This window comes from Dryas octopetala, chromosome 1 (assembly GCF_963921425.1).
Source record: "Dryas octopetala chromosome 1, drDryOcto1.1, whole genome shotgun sequence".
NCBI lineage: Eukaryota > Viridiplantae > Streptophyta > Magnoliopsida > Rosales > Rosaceae > Dryas > Dryas octopetala.
This window is the reverse complement of record NC_141366.1, coordinates 24200700-24216333: the sequence shown is the minus strand read 5'-3', so window position 1 is coordinate 24216333 and position 15634 is coordinate 24200700. Positions and strand designations below refer to the sequence as shown.

Sequence of the window (15634 nt, the reverse complement as noted above, 5' to 3'; positions counted from 1 at the left end):
TTGGATGTTAAGATGAAAGATGAAGTTCTAATTATGGTGACAACTGGTTTATGATGTTGAGCTTAATTTATATATATTCTAAATCCTCAAAATCATATTGTTGATGCCTATAGTGATCGATCAGAACTACGCGTTGTAGAAATGGAAACGATGAGGCTTGAATGGTCTTCGGATTGTTGTTTGCCTAGACATGGGCTAAGAAAAAGGCCCAAGAGACTAGAAACGTGTTTATAGGCCCGAAAGTTCTAGTGGATGGGGCAAGGCCCAAGAATGAGCTCTAGACCCAAAGGACCAAGGCCGGTGAGGCTTGGTGACCCAAAGAAGAAAGGCTAGGCTAGCCTCGGCTTAGACACGGGTTAGTAGCCTGTGATGGACTATGGATTAGCACCCATGGATACGAGCACTCGATATGATAAAGGCGCGAGGCCTGAGTGGGCCTCAATGCATTGAATGTGTGAGGCCAATGATAACATAGCCTCGACACTAAAAGAAGGCTTACGCTCGATAATATAGGCTTAAGGCTTCGTTGTATGGGAGTCTCGGAGGCCTGCACCTAGGGGACGCCCTGGGAGGATGGCACTTGGGGACCCATAGGTCCCAAGTGGTGAGGTCCGTAGGCGACTAGGGTGGAGTAGATGGGCTTCTTTGATAGAAGGCCCAACTTGCGTGAGAATTAGCTTATAAGAAGGCGTGTTCTACTTGAACATCATGGCCTATCCTAAGTTAGACTTAGGCAGCAAGCTATCGAGAACTCTAATTGTACAAGGACTAAGAGACCCTTGACCATAATCACTATAAATAGAGCACGCTAGTCCTCAGATAAGAGAGGCAACCTTAGCTCTCTAGACTACTCTTGAAAGGTGTGATTATTGACTTGAGCATCAGAGGGTCTTTAGCCGATACCACACTGGTGCCCTCTTACGCTTAGCGTTTTTTGTTCTAGTGTGCAGGGTAGAAAGAGAGTGATTGACGAAGGCCTTGACATGGAGGTCAGAGGCTATGTTGATGGTTTGACAAAATTTGCGCATCAACACATACATTTAGCCCTTATCTTTTAGCATTTTTAGTATTTTATTTTTTCTTTTAAATATTTAGTTAAATATTGGGCAATATTAGTTTTTATCTAATTTTTTAGATTTTATCTAGAATAAACTAATTTTATGAGTTTTAATTATTATTACTTAATTTTGCTTTTATTTTGTAGGATTTTAAATTTGAAAGCCCAAATAAAAGAGAGAAGAAAATGAAGAGGAAAAGGCCCAAAGAAAGAAAAGGAAAAGAAAAGTGGCCCAAGCCCAAAACAAAATAAAAGAGGAAGAAAGGAAGAAGAAGGAGACGAAGGAGACGAAGGCCCAAAAAGAGTGAGCCTAGTCGCGGGCCCAGACCTGCCTCATTTGAGAGGCGAATAGTCACACGGAAGCTTCCTAGAAGCTTCCGTCGCACTTTTCTCTCACCTTGAGCTAACGCGCATCCCCACATGTCAGTGAGCCAGCCGGTCTTTCTCTTTCTCCTTTGTCCCTCTCAGCGTGCGCTAGATGTCCTTTGGTAGCTGTTCCCAGCCATTCCTTGTATCCGATTTTCTCTCCCCTTTGCTGGCCTAATCAAAGCGCGATATATATTGTCCTTCTTTTAGATATTTTTGTGTTGCTCCTTCCTATCACTTTCCTCCCTTCCACTTGTATTTTGTCTATAAAAGCTTTGAGTTAGCACATTTTAGGGAGCTTTTTATTCTGAATTTTATTTTCTAGTTTTTAGTAAGGGAATTTCCATCCCCTTGGGGATAGAAATTATGGGAGAGTTGTGAAACTTTTTTTTTTTTTTAATTTCTTTTGTAGTACTTTAATTTATGCTTTAATTTAATCTATGTTCCTTAGTTATTTTTTCTTCTCTTGTCATTTCATTTTAGAATTCTTCTTTCTTTTATTTCTTGCAATTTATTTTTATGTTTTAAAAATCATGGGAGGTCACTAAACCCTCTTACCAAGGTAAGGGGGAAGCAATCCATGAACATTCTCTAGTTAATTTCCCATGTTTTAGTTCCTTAAAGTCTTTTAGATCTTGTTTATGAATTGAGAAAAGAGCAAACTTTCACCCATTATGCCATGTATCATGGGTAGTTAGAAGGCTCTTTTCTACATTTATACTTGGTTTTTAATGCAAATTTCTTTGATCCTTAGTTGTTACTTAAATTTTGGTTTCACTTGGGATGCTTAGAGTTTGTAATCTTAAGCTAAACAAGATCTACCATAAAATATCATTTCTTTTGTGCTTAAAATATATAAATACATACCTTTGGTGAAGACATCAAGTTGAGTTTTAATTAGGTGCCTTCCTTTCTATGAGAAATTGCTAGAATTTTATTAGGTTTGCACATGGTACTGTGGAACCCTAGACCTTGGTTCCATATCAATTTCTAGATTCTTACACCTACATTTACCATTTTATTTAGTTGTTATTTAGGTGTTTTTTTTCTTTTTTTTTTATATATAAAAACTCAAAAATCTTCCAAGCTAGGTTAGAGATAAATTAACTAAAGTTCTAAACTAGTGTGTCCATTTTACAACACTCCTTAGGGTTCGACCTTGGATTTATATGAACCGTACTACACGATTCGTATGCTTGCGAGAAAATAAACATATGACTTGCTTTTACAAATTGTTAATGATGATTATTCTACTATGTTTGTACTATGTTCAAAAAGTGGGAGCAAAAGTAACTTTTTACTCTTCAAAACAATTGTTGTTTTGATATAATTGTTCTCTATTTATTGATTTATAGTAATGATTTGTGCGTTCCACTTCCCATATGTCCAATTGTTCTTGCCGTATATTTGGTTACGGTGCTTTTTGTACTTATTTTCTTTCTTAACTACAACCTATTTGATCTTGTAGATTTTCTTCTCATGTAGTCTTATATGGAGTAATGGTTTTTTGTCTTTTGAGTATTAAGTTTTTCTATGTTAATAATACATTTCAACTAGGGCTGATTTTTTTTTCTCGAGAAACCGACCGGAACCGAACCGGTCGGTTTTTTGGTTTTCGGTGGAAGCTCGGTTGACGGTCGGATTTTCATACCGACCAACTATAGTCGGAGTCGAGGTCGGGTATGGAGGTTTGAAATGGGCTTCCAATCGAATTGACCAACTTCCCATCTCTACACCTCTTCCCTGCATCTCTTTCATCTCTCTCAAACCTCTATGTCTTTGCATCTCTCTCACTCTTAGTCTCTCTCCGGTGATCACCAGTCACCACCACCTGCGATCTCCACCACCACCACCACCACCACCAGTCTCTCTCGCAGTCTTTCTGCCTCCCTCTATTTCGGTCGGCCAAAACTGACTCCGACTTCCACCGATCTCTTTTGACACAGTCGATAACCGACCACTGTCGGATTGGTTGCGGTTGGCATTTTGGTATTCCGACTGGCCTCGGTTGGGAGCTTTCGGTTCGGTTACCAAACCTATACCGGTCCTAATTTTAACTTATAATCCATGTGAACTTACATAAAATGGTATACCATAAAACTATTCAGGTCACATAAAATCACTAATTTAAACCTATGAATATAATGAAACTATACAACAAGAAAGACATTTTGGATCCAAATGAATTTAAAGGCTTATCATAGTAATATGCATCTGTAATTGATATAGAAGCTCGACATAGACTAAAAATGTGTATTGTACTTAGTCAAGAATGTGTCATTGACTTAATGTAGGCTCTAGTCAAAAACATAAAGTCAACTAATTTTCTCTCTATCCATCCGTAGTAGTGAGTCAACATGTTAAGTGGCGTTAGAAAATGGTCCTGTCTTACTGAATCAGGCCTGATAAAACAGAGATAGATAAGATAGGGAGGTTTAGCGTTGGTGCCAAAAGAAAAAAGAAAAAAAGGAGACAGAGTGACAGAGGCCAAAACCCATGGCATTCTCTACTCCTCCTTGTTGCGTTGTGATTCCGTCTTCATCATTAAGATTGTTGCAAGCTCCACGACGACGCAGCAGTTTCTCAAACCAAAATGGCAGGTCAACAAAACTCATCAAATGCCTCTCTCAGCCGCCAAAACAAGAATTGGAGTTCCAGAGGCTCTTTTCCAACCTCAACCAAACCACATTCAAGAGAGAACCTGGTCCTGCCCTCCATATTATACTTATTTCTCACTTGAATTTCACTTTTATTTATTAATATTAATAGTAATACTATTATTTACGTCCAAAAAAAAAAATTTAGTACTATTATTCTTATTATTTTTCATTCTCTAATTTTGCTGGTTTACAGGAAGTCTATCCAGCGCTATTGCTCTAGTCGCAGGGACTACGGTACGGAAATGGAACTCTTCTTCTTGTTTTTTTTTTTAGTTATATGAAAGTTATATGCTTTAATGTTAATTACTAAGACACTACAATAACGCTAAAATGCTGGTTGTTTAACTCACTTACATACTTCCTCGTTGAAAGAGTAATATATATTTTTTTTTTTCAACCAAATCTTTGTGGAAAGTCACAAATTCTTGTTAGGAAACTAATTGGAATAATGGGTTGTTTTCTGTTTTCCTATTGGGTGTATTTTTATTTTATTTTATTTTTTTAGTTTTCAGAACGATCAGTTGGTATTGAATTTCATGTAATTGTAGGTGGGCGCTGGGATCCTTGCAATACCTGCAGTGACCGAAGAATCTGGATTTCTGGCCTCTACAATTACATGCATCCTTTGTTGGGCATACATGGTAACCACCTCAGTTTGTGCATTGTTTTTTATTTAACTTTTGTTTTTCCTCTCTAAATAAATGATCACTTAGGTCCATTAAGTCGCTTTCTTTCACAATCAACGTAATCTGTTTCTATTTTTCTTTTCCCTTTGCTAATTTGTGAACTGCAGGTTGCAACAGGACTGCTATTAGCTGAAGTAAATGTTAACACTATGTGCGAGCTGGGTTCTGGTGGTGTATCACTTGTACAAAAATTTAGTTTTTTGTCTTCTTTTCTCGAGTATTGTCCTCAGTTTGCAGATTTAAAAATAGGATGCTATTTTTTTTTTCCTCAAGAGAAAAAGAGACACATAACATGACATACTCATTTATTGATCCTGTCAAACTTTTCTCCTATCTGTACACAAATTTTTGGATTACCTGAAAGATGTGGTATACTGATTATAGGATGAAATTTCAGTTTGAAGAATGATAATGTTTCAATATTAACAACTGTGCCCAAAACCTGACCCTCTCTCCATCATCCACCACAAAACAATAAGAAGAAGACAATGAGTTAATCCTGTGAGATTGTTTCAATGGGAAACCACTTAATCCCCTGACCACTAATTAGGAATCCCAACCATTTTCAAGCAACCCGCATTTGCTTTTGTTGACAGCATTCCATAAGGAATCCCTATCCAAAGGAAAGCTCTACAACTGACCAAGTGTTTCGACACGACGTCCCAACTCACCAAGTGTTCTTTCTTCCCTTCCTCAACACTTTCCCAAAAAAAATTTAATTCATCAATTTCTATAACCTTTTTGTCCTTTACTTGGAATTCGAAAGACTTAAAGATAGTAAATTGGCAAACCACTGAAGATATATTGAAGTAGAGTAAGCATTCCTCCCCTTGATAGAAAAGCTTTCTTCCAATCTTCACCTTTCACAACTAGGTCCTAAAAACTAATTGCCTGTGGATTGCCTCCAGGGGGGAGTCCCAAATATTTCAAAGGCCATTTTTCCATCCACATCCCAAAGATGAAGCTAGCTTGTGAATTCATTCCAGTAGGTAAACATTTTGCCTTATCGATTTCGAATCCTGACAAAGCACAAGAAATCTCTAGCAATGTCAATATATTGTGTGTTCCACTGTTCCTGAAAGGAAAAAGATAGTATCATCTGCAAATTGTAAATGAGGTATCTCCACTCTAATTCTTATCTTTCTTTTGGTAGGAAACATAATGATTATATTGATAAGATGTAGAAAGGGAGTACAATCAATGTGGACCAGCAGTCCACAGAAATTTATGAACTACCCACAATCTACAGAAGACAAGGCTACAGAAGTATGGTACATCACAAACAAGAGAAGACCATAAAGAACCAGAACAGCAAATATACAAAAACCCCAATCTCAAAACAATACACCTCCCCAATCTAGATAGATCAAACTAACTGGAATGCTCCTAAAATGTTTTATCCAAGACGCCCGTATAGAAGCCATAAATCTGCATCTCCTCCCTCTTACCTTAAAAAATTCTTCTATTTCTTTCCAACCACACATTCCACCAAATTTTCAAAAACCGCCACAAAGTACTTTTCTTATTGATCTAACCCCTAGAGGATCCTCCTTCAAGAAAGAGTTGCAATCGATCACTAGGCAGCCCACTCATGATACCAAACACTTGAAGCAACTTCCCCCACAAAAGAGAAGTGAAAGAACAATATAGAAATATGTGATCAATAGCCTACTAGTCTACTATCTGTTCCAATTGTTAACCCCTCCATTATGTTTGCAATTGTCTTTTTTCAAGAACAAATTTAGGCTGTCAATTTCATAACATTTGAAACCTAACATAGTCCATTGTCTTGTGACTGACTTCAGGTATCAATGGCCAGGAGGACTGTAGGAAATGTGGGAGTTCAAATTGCTTGGTAGGGTGATATTATTGTAGATTTTTAATGCGTTTACTAGTTGTTTTACTTTTCTTCAAATAAATTTGAATAAATGTCCTTTTTTGCTTTCAAATGTATTCTACCTAAATCTCGTTTCGAGGATATAAGAAAACCAATGTAATTGGTTTGGATTTTTGAGAATGTTTACTGTTGTGGAGTGGAAGGTATAGTTATCAATAATAATCTAAACATACTATGACCTACTGCAATTTTATTTGCACTTTTTTTTTTTATCAGTTTCTGACGGTGACTTTCATTTTCCTGCAGTTGGTCATACATTTTTATACATTACGCACTTCTTGTTGCCTATGTGGCTCGCTCTTCAGAAACTTTGACAAATTTTCTTGGCATTCCCTTGTAAGGACCAAAAGCTATAGCATTTCCTTTGTGCCAAAATGTTGGTCCACGCCGACTTTTTATTTTTCACATCTGTATTTTTATGAGTAGCAATTGTACATTTTATATTTGAAGTACATTTCTATGTTTGTTAGGTGTTGATAGCAGCATTATGGTTGCAGATGGGAAAGTGCAACCTTGTTTTCATTGCTTTTCGGAGGCATATGCTACTTTGGAAGGTTGGTCTGAGTTCTCTACAGTTATTTTATTGTTTTATACTGTAAACCAAGTATGTGAAAGTAATCAATTTTGTTCTAGTAATAAGTTCCTATAATTAATGTCGACAGACTATATACTGAATGAATCAAAGCAAGCAGTTTTGGGGTCCCAGGGCTTTTTTGATATAGTAAGATCACCACTATTTGTGAATGCCGATCATTATTGAAAAAAATAAAGAAAATAGAATGTTATGCTGCATGTTTTAGAAACATGCTTGAACAAGGTTGTGGACTTACGGTCAGATTATACAGGTTAATTTTGAGTGTGCTTGTGTCTGTATGTGTGAGTGTGATCACATGCAGGAGTGAGCAAGAGTGTGTGTGATGTAGAATCAGAAGGGAATAGGCAGAGAAGCTTAACGTGAAGAATTCAGGAGGAGAGTTAAGAAGTCTTTAATTCAATATTCAAGTCTGACTAACAGAAGTTACATAGGCCCAATAAATAGACTCCAAAACTAAATGATATTCATAAACTTAATCCTACGATAAACACTAAAACCCTAGATAATTACCTACATTTTCATAAAAAAACATACAACCAATAATGAAAGTGATACATATGAAAAGTGATAAATATAAAATGTGATAACCATGAAAGTAGATGACACTAATCTCCATCAGTGTGTGTGTGCAGATGTGCCTATAAAATAATTTGCATGTTTGTGCCATGCTTATTTTACTCTTACCTTGAAGTTTTTCTCACATGGTTTAAGTTCTACACCATTTAAGAAAATGAAATCGTTGCCAATTTCAAATTGGAAAGTTAACTTGTTTATAGAGGAAATTTGAGAATGTATTTACATACATTTGTTAGACAACCATTGGACCCCAAAAACTTAAGCTATTAGGGAATGAGCCAACAATGTATATCAAGCTAATGCTCTCCTTTACGTGCAGTCTCATCATATACGCTAAGAGTTGCACAAATACAAATAGAGAGAAGTATATGGGTTCAACCTCACCCTGCGCTTTGCAACCTTGCAAATAAGTATGGAATGGGGATGATAGGTTTTGAATGCAGAACCCCTTAGAACCAAAGTTTTGATGCCATGTTAGATTACCACTTGATCCCAAAAGCTAAAAATATTAGTGAATTGGCTAAATGTTTATCAAGCTAACAAGAGGGACATGCTAACTTCCAAAACAACTTAAATATGATGGAATTCTGTAGCTCCTCCCTCTCTCTCTTTTCCAGTTGAAACTTGACTGTAAACATATCTTCATATGTAGTCAGCGCTTCATCGGTGCGGTTAATGGGGTTCTGGTATTTGGAATCATCATATCTTTTGTTGCTCTTGTGGTAAGTCTCTCTCTCTCTCTCTCTCTCTCTCTCTCTCTCTCTCTCTCTCACACACACACACACACACACACACACACACACTCCACTCACTTCATGACTTTTTTCTCCCGACTACAAATTGATGCTCTAGTCCAGTTTTGGCTAAATTTTTTTTCTGCACAGTAATCAATTAGAATATCTTCCTTTAACAAAGATCAAACAAAACTTCTTTGAACCGAGATCAATCATGCAAAGAAGTTCAAATTCTTTCTGTAGGATTAAAAACATGAAAGAAAAAAAGCTTGAAACATATCTGCAACATGTCCACATTATGGGTATGGCTTGTTAGAGAGTCGGGGCTTTCCTAGCAAGAATATAACGGTACAAATAATATTTAAAATAGAAGTGTAATGGAACTCATTAATCTTTGAAGATGGTGAACATAACTACTTCTCCAAATAACCTCCTAAAGTTTATACACAAGGTGGACCCAAATTTCATTACTCTACTTTAAAGCACTAACTTGTGGCCTCTAAAGAAAATCCCCAATTTGATGAGTAATGATGCAAAATATAAAGCAGACACTTTCGTATAGAAATAAGATTATGAGTAAGTGTCCACATATTGTTTTATTTTTCCTTTTGTTTTGGTAGTATCTTCACAATTTTTTTTTTCCTTTCATTTTGAAAGCACAAATTGGAAACTAGCATTGTAGATTTTGCAGACCAATTGGTTGGTGCAATAGTGAATTTATATTAGTTCCCCTATAGTTACTTGCCTTAGTATAGCCTATGCAAATAATAAATATGGATCAATCGGTTACACTAGTTGTGATGATTATGCAGTTGATGCAGAGAAAGATGTTCACATTTCTTTTGTTGAAAATGCATCTTCTGTCACAAAAGTAACAAAATTATGTGCAATATATGAAAATGGACTTGCATAATTATTACTCTTATACATTAGTGTTTTCGACAATGTTTTTTTAGCAGAAAAAAACTTTTATAAAAATATCAACCAATACAACATGGTGGACAAGTTGTCCACTGAAAGCACAGAAGAATTACAACTATTGCACACCTTACAAACCTAATCAAATATTTACCTCACACCTGCTTTCTGTCTAATAAAATCACTGACACAGATAATCCCCTAACCACTTGGCTTGGGTTCTAATTATTTTGGGGTTTTAATTGTTTGTTTATCTTTTATTTGGTTTGTTTGGTTTTAATGTTTAATTTGGTTGTCGGTAGTTATTGCTCCTAGTCTTTTTAAATAGTCATGTGATGGTCATGAGAGCTTTTAAGTATTTTGGAGGGCTAGGATTAAATAGTAAGTTAAGTAATCAAGGGATAGGATGCTAGGGCTTCTGAAACTGTAGTATAAATAATTAAATACTCTATTAAGAGGCTTTGTATGCAGCAGAGTTTGTAAGAAATTTCAGATTATAGAGTTTCTTTTGGGTATGTTGTGATTGGAAAATTTAAATTAGATTGCTATACCAACCCTCCTCTTTCTCTCATATCTATTGTCATGCACAATTTTATTGTTTCACATAATGTGTTATATAAATTATTTCTGTGGACACAAGCACTGTCAGTTTCTTATGCTTTAATAGAAGTAAAAAAAATGATCCAAGTGGTGAGTGTACTTTTTAGCATGTTACAACAAACAAGGGAAAAATGCATTTTTAGTCCCTGTGTTTTACCTTACAATCAATTTTAGTCCTTGTGTTTTCAAAATTGCCAATTTGGTCCCTGTGTTTATGTTTGCAAGCAATTTTAGTCCACCACCACCAATTGTGGTGGCGGGTTTGTGGTGGATTTCACCTATTATGCCCAATAGAGAGAAAGAGAAAGAAAGCTGATGGGGGAGAGAGGGATGGAGGGAGGGTGAGGATGGTGGTGGTGTGTTGCTGTCGGTGGTGGAAGAGAATAGAGGGATGATTTTGGTGGGGGTGGGCTAAAATTGCTTGCAAACATAAACACATGGACCAAATTGGCAATTTTGAAAACACAAGGACCAAAATTGATTACAAGGTAAAACACAAGGACTAAAAATGCATTTTTCCCAACAAACAAATATTGAGTCTTCTTTCTTAGACAGTTGCAAGTGGATACCTACAATGGGATGCTCTTTTGAAAGCCAACTTCCAAGCGGTTCCCATGAGTATACCCATAATTGTGCTGTCATTTGTTTACCAGGTAACGTCACCATCTTGTAGTCATTCAATACTGAAGCGGTTTTAATAATTTGTATTTGAATTTTCCAGAATGTAGTGCCTGTTCTTTGTACGGATCTTGAAGGAGACCTGTCAAAAGTAAGGTGATAAATTATAAAACTTTTTCTTGAGGCTGAAAAAGTGTATAGATGTGATTAGTTCCTGATATGAAAAATTATATAGATGTGATTATTTCTGATAACAAGGTTTTTAAAAGTGTAATATCTAAACCAACAAACAAACCTGGTATCATTTTCATGCTAAGTCAATGGTATTAAAATGATTTAAATAGAACAGCCGAACAATACCTGGTGATATAATAATGAAGATTGATAAATGCAGACAATTTACCTGAACTTGAATCTCATCTATACAATATAAATGTTGGAAATTTTCATTGTACTAATATAAAAAAATTTATAGAAGTTCATGACATAGCTGATGCTCATAATTCTACTTTCAAATAAACATGGACACGTACGCACTCACGCACGCATGAATCTGTATGTATTTAAATGTATGCATATATATATATATATATGCATGCATACACACATACATACGTTTTTCATTGTCCATATGCATTGGGATTTTGAGATTATGGTGGCTATTGTTTGAAGCTGCTGGAATCGGCTGGGTTGTCCTACAATTAGCTTCAGCAATTTTTTGTTAAATATGCATTTTGCGGGCAGGCAGGGGGAAGGGGGAGAAGAAAGACAAAAGTACTGTGGAACTGTCAGGTGCTAGCTCTTTTTTGGTGATTGGGGTGGAGAGAAATAGAAGAATGTAGGAAGATGATAGGATGTTTCAGGTAACAAGCAAGGATCTTAGAGGGGCTGGGGTGGAGGAATTGTGGGATAGGGTGGTTTTTTGGTCTTCCTTTTGGGAATCTGTTTTGGTTGCTTTTAGGGGAGTTGGTCTTTCATAAATTTTGTAAATTGGAAAGCATCTGTTAGTTAGGTGTGTGTAATGTTGAGTTGGTTGTTTTGCTTTGTTCTGTTGTGATATATAAGAGTGGACACTGTTTGTTTTTTGAGTTTGTACAGTAAAATTTTCTTTCTTCTCAAAAAAGGAAAACATGATTTTCTGTCTGATAGGTTTATCTTAGTATTCTGTCATTGTAATATTGTACGTTGTTATTTTTCAGGACTGCTATTGTTCTAGGCACAACTATACCACTTCTGTTATTTCTAGTCTGGAATGCTGTGATTCTAGGAAGCATCACAAATGTTGAAATGGGCTCAGATAAGATCATGGATCCATTACAGCAGTTGCGATCTACCAACGAAGTTGTTGGAGTAAGTCTATCAGCCAATTTTTGAGTTTTTTTTTAAGTAACAAATAGGATTTAAAGGACTGATTTTTTTTTCCCCTTTTTTTACTTGAAAAAAATAACAATTATTCAGCCTATAGTTGAGGTGTTCTCACTTTTTGCTATTGCAACATCGTACATCGGATTTGTTTTGGGTCTCTCTGACTTCCTTTCTGATCGTAAGTGCCTTTTTCTTTTCTACCTAACTATTCATCTTTATTTGATATGAATGTGTATATGTACTTCTGGAAGAAGATGTGTGACCCAGAAAAGAATGGCAATAATTTGTAACTGGGTGTAGTATCCCTAGAGCATTAGAGCTTGAAGATGAGTCATTCTTTTCATTTAGCATACCTGTTTGATAATTTGTTAATGAATTGTTGACATTCTGTGGTTGTCTCCGACTCTTACGTTGATGTAGAACAGTAAGGGAAGGATAGGAAATGAAGGAAATTTAATGAATTTAGATTTCTGGAACCACTCCCATATAGGATAAGGCCTCACACCTTGGAATTGTGAATCTCTCACATGACAATTGTAATTTTCGGAATACTGTTCATTACTGCCAAATAACAGATAACAGACTTACATGACGTATATAGTTGTAAAACCATGGCTCTTAGACTCCCTAAACTTTCTAGAATACATAACTTTAATATAAGTTTTAATGACTTCTTGTATATTCCAGAAGACAGCAGATATCCAAGCATTAATGACCTAGACTTACAAGACTCCTTATAAAACCTCTATTTAACGACCTCTAGACTTACGAAACTCCTTTTAAAAACCCAATGGCATTTATCTATTCTCTTGAAAATCCCTTGGGATTAGCCCAAGTGATGAGAGTGACTGGTGTAAAGGGTTAGGATTATGATAGGTTGAGGATTCGATTTTGATTCCCACTAATGTAAAAAAATAATAATAATAAAACAAAAACCTTTAAAAAAATACAATGCATGGACGAGGAGTCCACATTAGGATGTGACACAAATCATTACATCAAAAAACAGTTCTAAATGAGAAAAATTAGAGTTCAGGAGCCAAACAACACACAAGTCAAAGCTCATGGAGCGTTTATGGTAAAAAAGCCAACTATTAAATCAAGTTTATATCAGAGATTCAATAGTAGCATATGTGGTATGAATGATAAGGTCATGCATTTGGATTCTCTATGTCACAGACTACAATTCAGTTCGAGAGAAATGTTTTTCTTGTTGGGGAGACGGTGGGGGTAATTCCCAAAAACACTTTAATGCTCATGTTAATCTCTTCTGGAATAATTCTAACTATTTGAACAAGGAAAGTTTTGTGTACCTGATTGTTAAACTCTGATTCTTTATAAAGGTGTTCTTGTATGTGGTTCTTTGGCTTCCATGTTCCTGTGATCATATTTGAGTTTGTGGATCTTGATCCAAGTGGTTTTGCCATATGCATGCAATTACGTGCTTTATGTACTTCTAGGTCATCGTAGTCATTTGACCAGATCATAGTGATCAGTTGTCCAATCAGTCCAGACGATCAGATAGGTAACGGCTTGCTTGATATTTGAATCAGTCCATGAGATTGTACCCCCTACTGATCAGTTCAGCAATTCTTACTAGATTTTCCACTTTAGTCCCCGTAGTTTCAATTTTGGCAATAGAAGGTTGTAGTTTACTTTAGCGAATGAATGTTCATGACACCAGATATCGTGTTTTCCATTTTGGAAGCTAGATATGGAAGAGGCATATATATGACCTTGTTTACTGCAATCCTATATGATGGGAGTCCATTTGGATTTTCCAGAAGCCAGTTCGGTATAAGCACCCATTGAACCTTTATTTATTTGTTTTTTGGTTTGAAGAAATTTTCTAGATATGTGAGATTTGGTGTAGTTGCGTTAATTTTGGCATCACTTATATTGTGGACTGTGAAGTTTTTTTTTTTGGGGTATCACTTATATAGTCCTAACTATCATAGCCTATAACCATTAGTACAATACTGTGGTATATTGATATGTATAACATGCTAATCTAATATCCAATGTCAATTTCTGAATATCCAGTGCTGAAACTCCCGGCTGGTCGTAGGCCTTTGCCATACCTATTAACGTTGATTCCACCAATAGTGTTGTCATTGCTAGACCCAGAAATATTCTTCAAAGCCTTGGACTTTGCTGGAACATATGGAGGTGTGGCCTGGCCTGGTGTAGTTTTTCTGTTTAGTCTTTGTTACATTTTTAATTTGGATGTGTATAACTGTTTATTTTTTATCATTATGGATTAAGTTTGAAGATGGCTACCATCATCATAACTTTGTCTTGCATAGCAATGCGTTTCAATTTTATTCCTTTTAAACTAAAATTTTGTATTTCCACATTTTTTTCAATTCATATATTCATCTTAGAGGCCTTTTCAACCTGATACAGCTAACGTGCTTTCATTTCACGTGTTTGTTAGTGTTGGTGCTGTTTGGAATTCTTCCAGCTGCAATGTCTTGGTCCGATAGGTACTCTAGTCCATCCTCATCTATGAAATTGCCTCAGTTAGTTCCAGGAGGAAGGCTCACTCTTTCCGTCGTGGTGGGAGGTGCTGGATGTGTCATTTTCTCAGAAATTCTTGAGAAGTTGGGCCACTCATAATACAAGTTGGGACATTAGGTTGTGATTTTTACTTTTTTAATCTGAAATTTGAATGGACATGTATTGATCTGAAATTTGAATAGACCTTTTATGGTAAAGGTGTAAATGAGATATATGTCTATGTCTATGTATATATATATATCTTGTTCTTGTCCGAAATGTGAGCATGAATGTTTAGTTTACTTGCTATAAACATTTTAATGTATTAGTTGGACACGTTTACCTTTAATTTAAGGTATAGACTATAGTGATATGTTTGTATTTTATATGATAGAAACATCTTGAACTCAATAATTTGATAAAATATAAACCAAATTGTCTGAATTTAATAGTATCTTACGATCATAATTAGTCTATTGAATTCATTTATAATGAGAAGGGATGAAAGGTAAAACTATATATTATGCTACTACATTCTTCCAAATATCTCAAGTTACCAAATTCATTATGGTAATAAAAGTTATGTAAAGAATAACAAAATTAAATAAATTCTTGAAACACCTCGTTTGCAATATCATGTTTAAGCTAGTTGGACACGTTTTAAGGTAAAACATATCAATTATTGGACATGTTTAAGCTAGTTGGACACGTTTTAAGGTAAAACACCTAGTTGGACACGTTTACCTTTAATTTAAGGTATAGACTATAGTGATATGTTTGTATTTTATATGATAGAAACATCTTGAACTCAATAATTTGATAAAATATAAACCAAATTGTCTGAATTTAATAGTATCTTATGATCATAATTAGTGTATTGAATTCATTTATTATGAGAAGGGACGAAAGGTAAACTATATATTATGTTACTACATTCTTCCAAATATCTCAAGTTACCAAATTCATTATGGTAATAAAAGTTATGTAAAGAATAACAAAATTAAATAAATTCTTGAAACATCTCGTTTGCAATTTCATGTTTAAGCTGTTCCTTGAACTCTGA

The 15634-nt window shown here is 35.5% G+C and overlaps 1 protein-coding gene across 3 annotated transcripts; it reads left to right on the top strand.

The window, feature by feature from the left end:
- Nucleotides 1-3826: 3826 nt before the first annotated feature.
- LOC147299321 (Tryptophan/tyrosine permease) lies at nt 3827-14826 on the top strand. Of its 3 annotated transcripts, XM_086254592.1 has the most exons (14): nt 3829-4127; nt 4277-4317; nt 4632-4724; nt 4877-4951; nt 6575-6624; nt 6913-7002; nt 7164-7220; nt 8490-8559; nt 10641-10742; nt 10811-10863; nt 11907-12057; nt 12166-12250; nt 14116-14241; nt 14510-14826. In XM_086254592.1, the coding sequence occupies exons 1-14, from the start codon at nt 3920-3922 to the stop codon at nt 14689-14691; spliced, it is 1383 nt and encodes a 460-aa protein (XP_086110718.1). In that variant the 5' UTR covers nt 3829-3919; the 3' UTR covers nt 14692-14826. The 3 variants fall into 3 exon arrangements, with proteins under 3 accessions (XP_086110735.1, XP_086110718.1, XP_086110727.1); XM_086254609.1 differs by lacking the exons at nt 12166-12250; nt 14510-14826 and having other exon boundaries at nt 3827-4127; XM_086254601.1 differs by lacking the exons at nt 8490-8559; nt 10641-10742; nt 10811-10863.
- The last annotated feature ends 808 nt before the right edge of the window (nt 14827-15634 follow it).

Coding starts and splice junctions, on each gene's coding strand:
- LOC147299321 (XM_086254592.1), top strand. CDS start 3,920: ATGGCATTCTCTACTCCTCCTTGTTGCGTTGTGATTCCGTCTTCATCA. Junction 8,560..10,640: donor TATCTTTTGTTGCTCTTGTG/GTAAGTCTCTCT, acceptor CTTCTTTCTTAG/ACAGTTGCAAGTGGATACCT. Junction 12,058..12,165: donor CTACCAACGAAGTTGTTGGA/GTAAGTCTATCA, acceptor ACAATTATTCAG/CCTATAGTTGAGGTGTTCTC.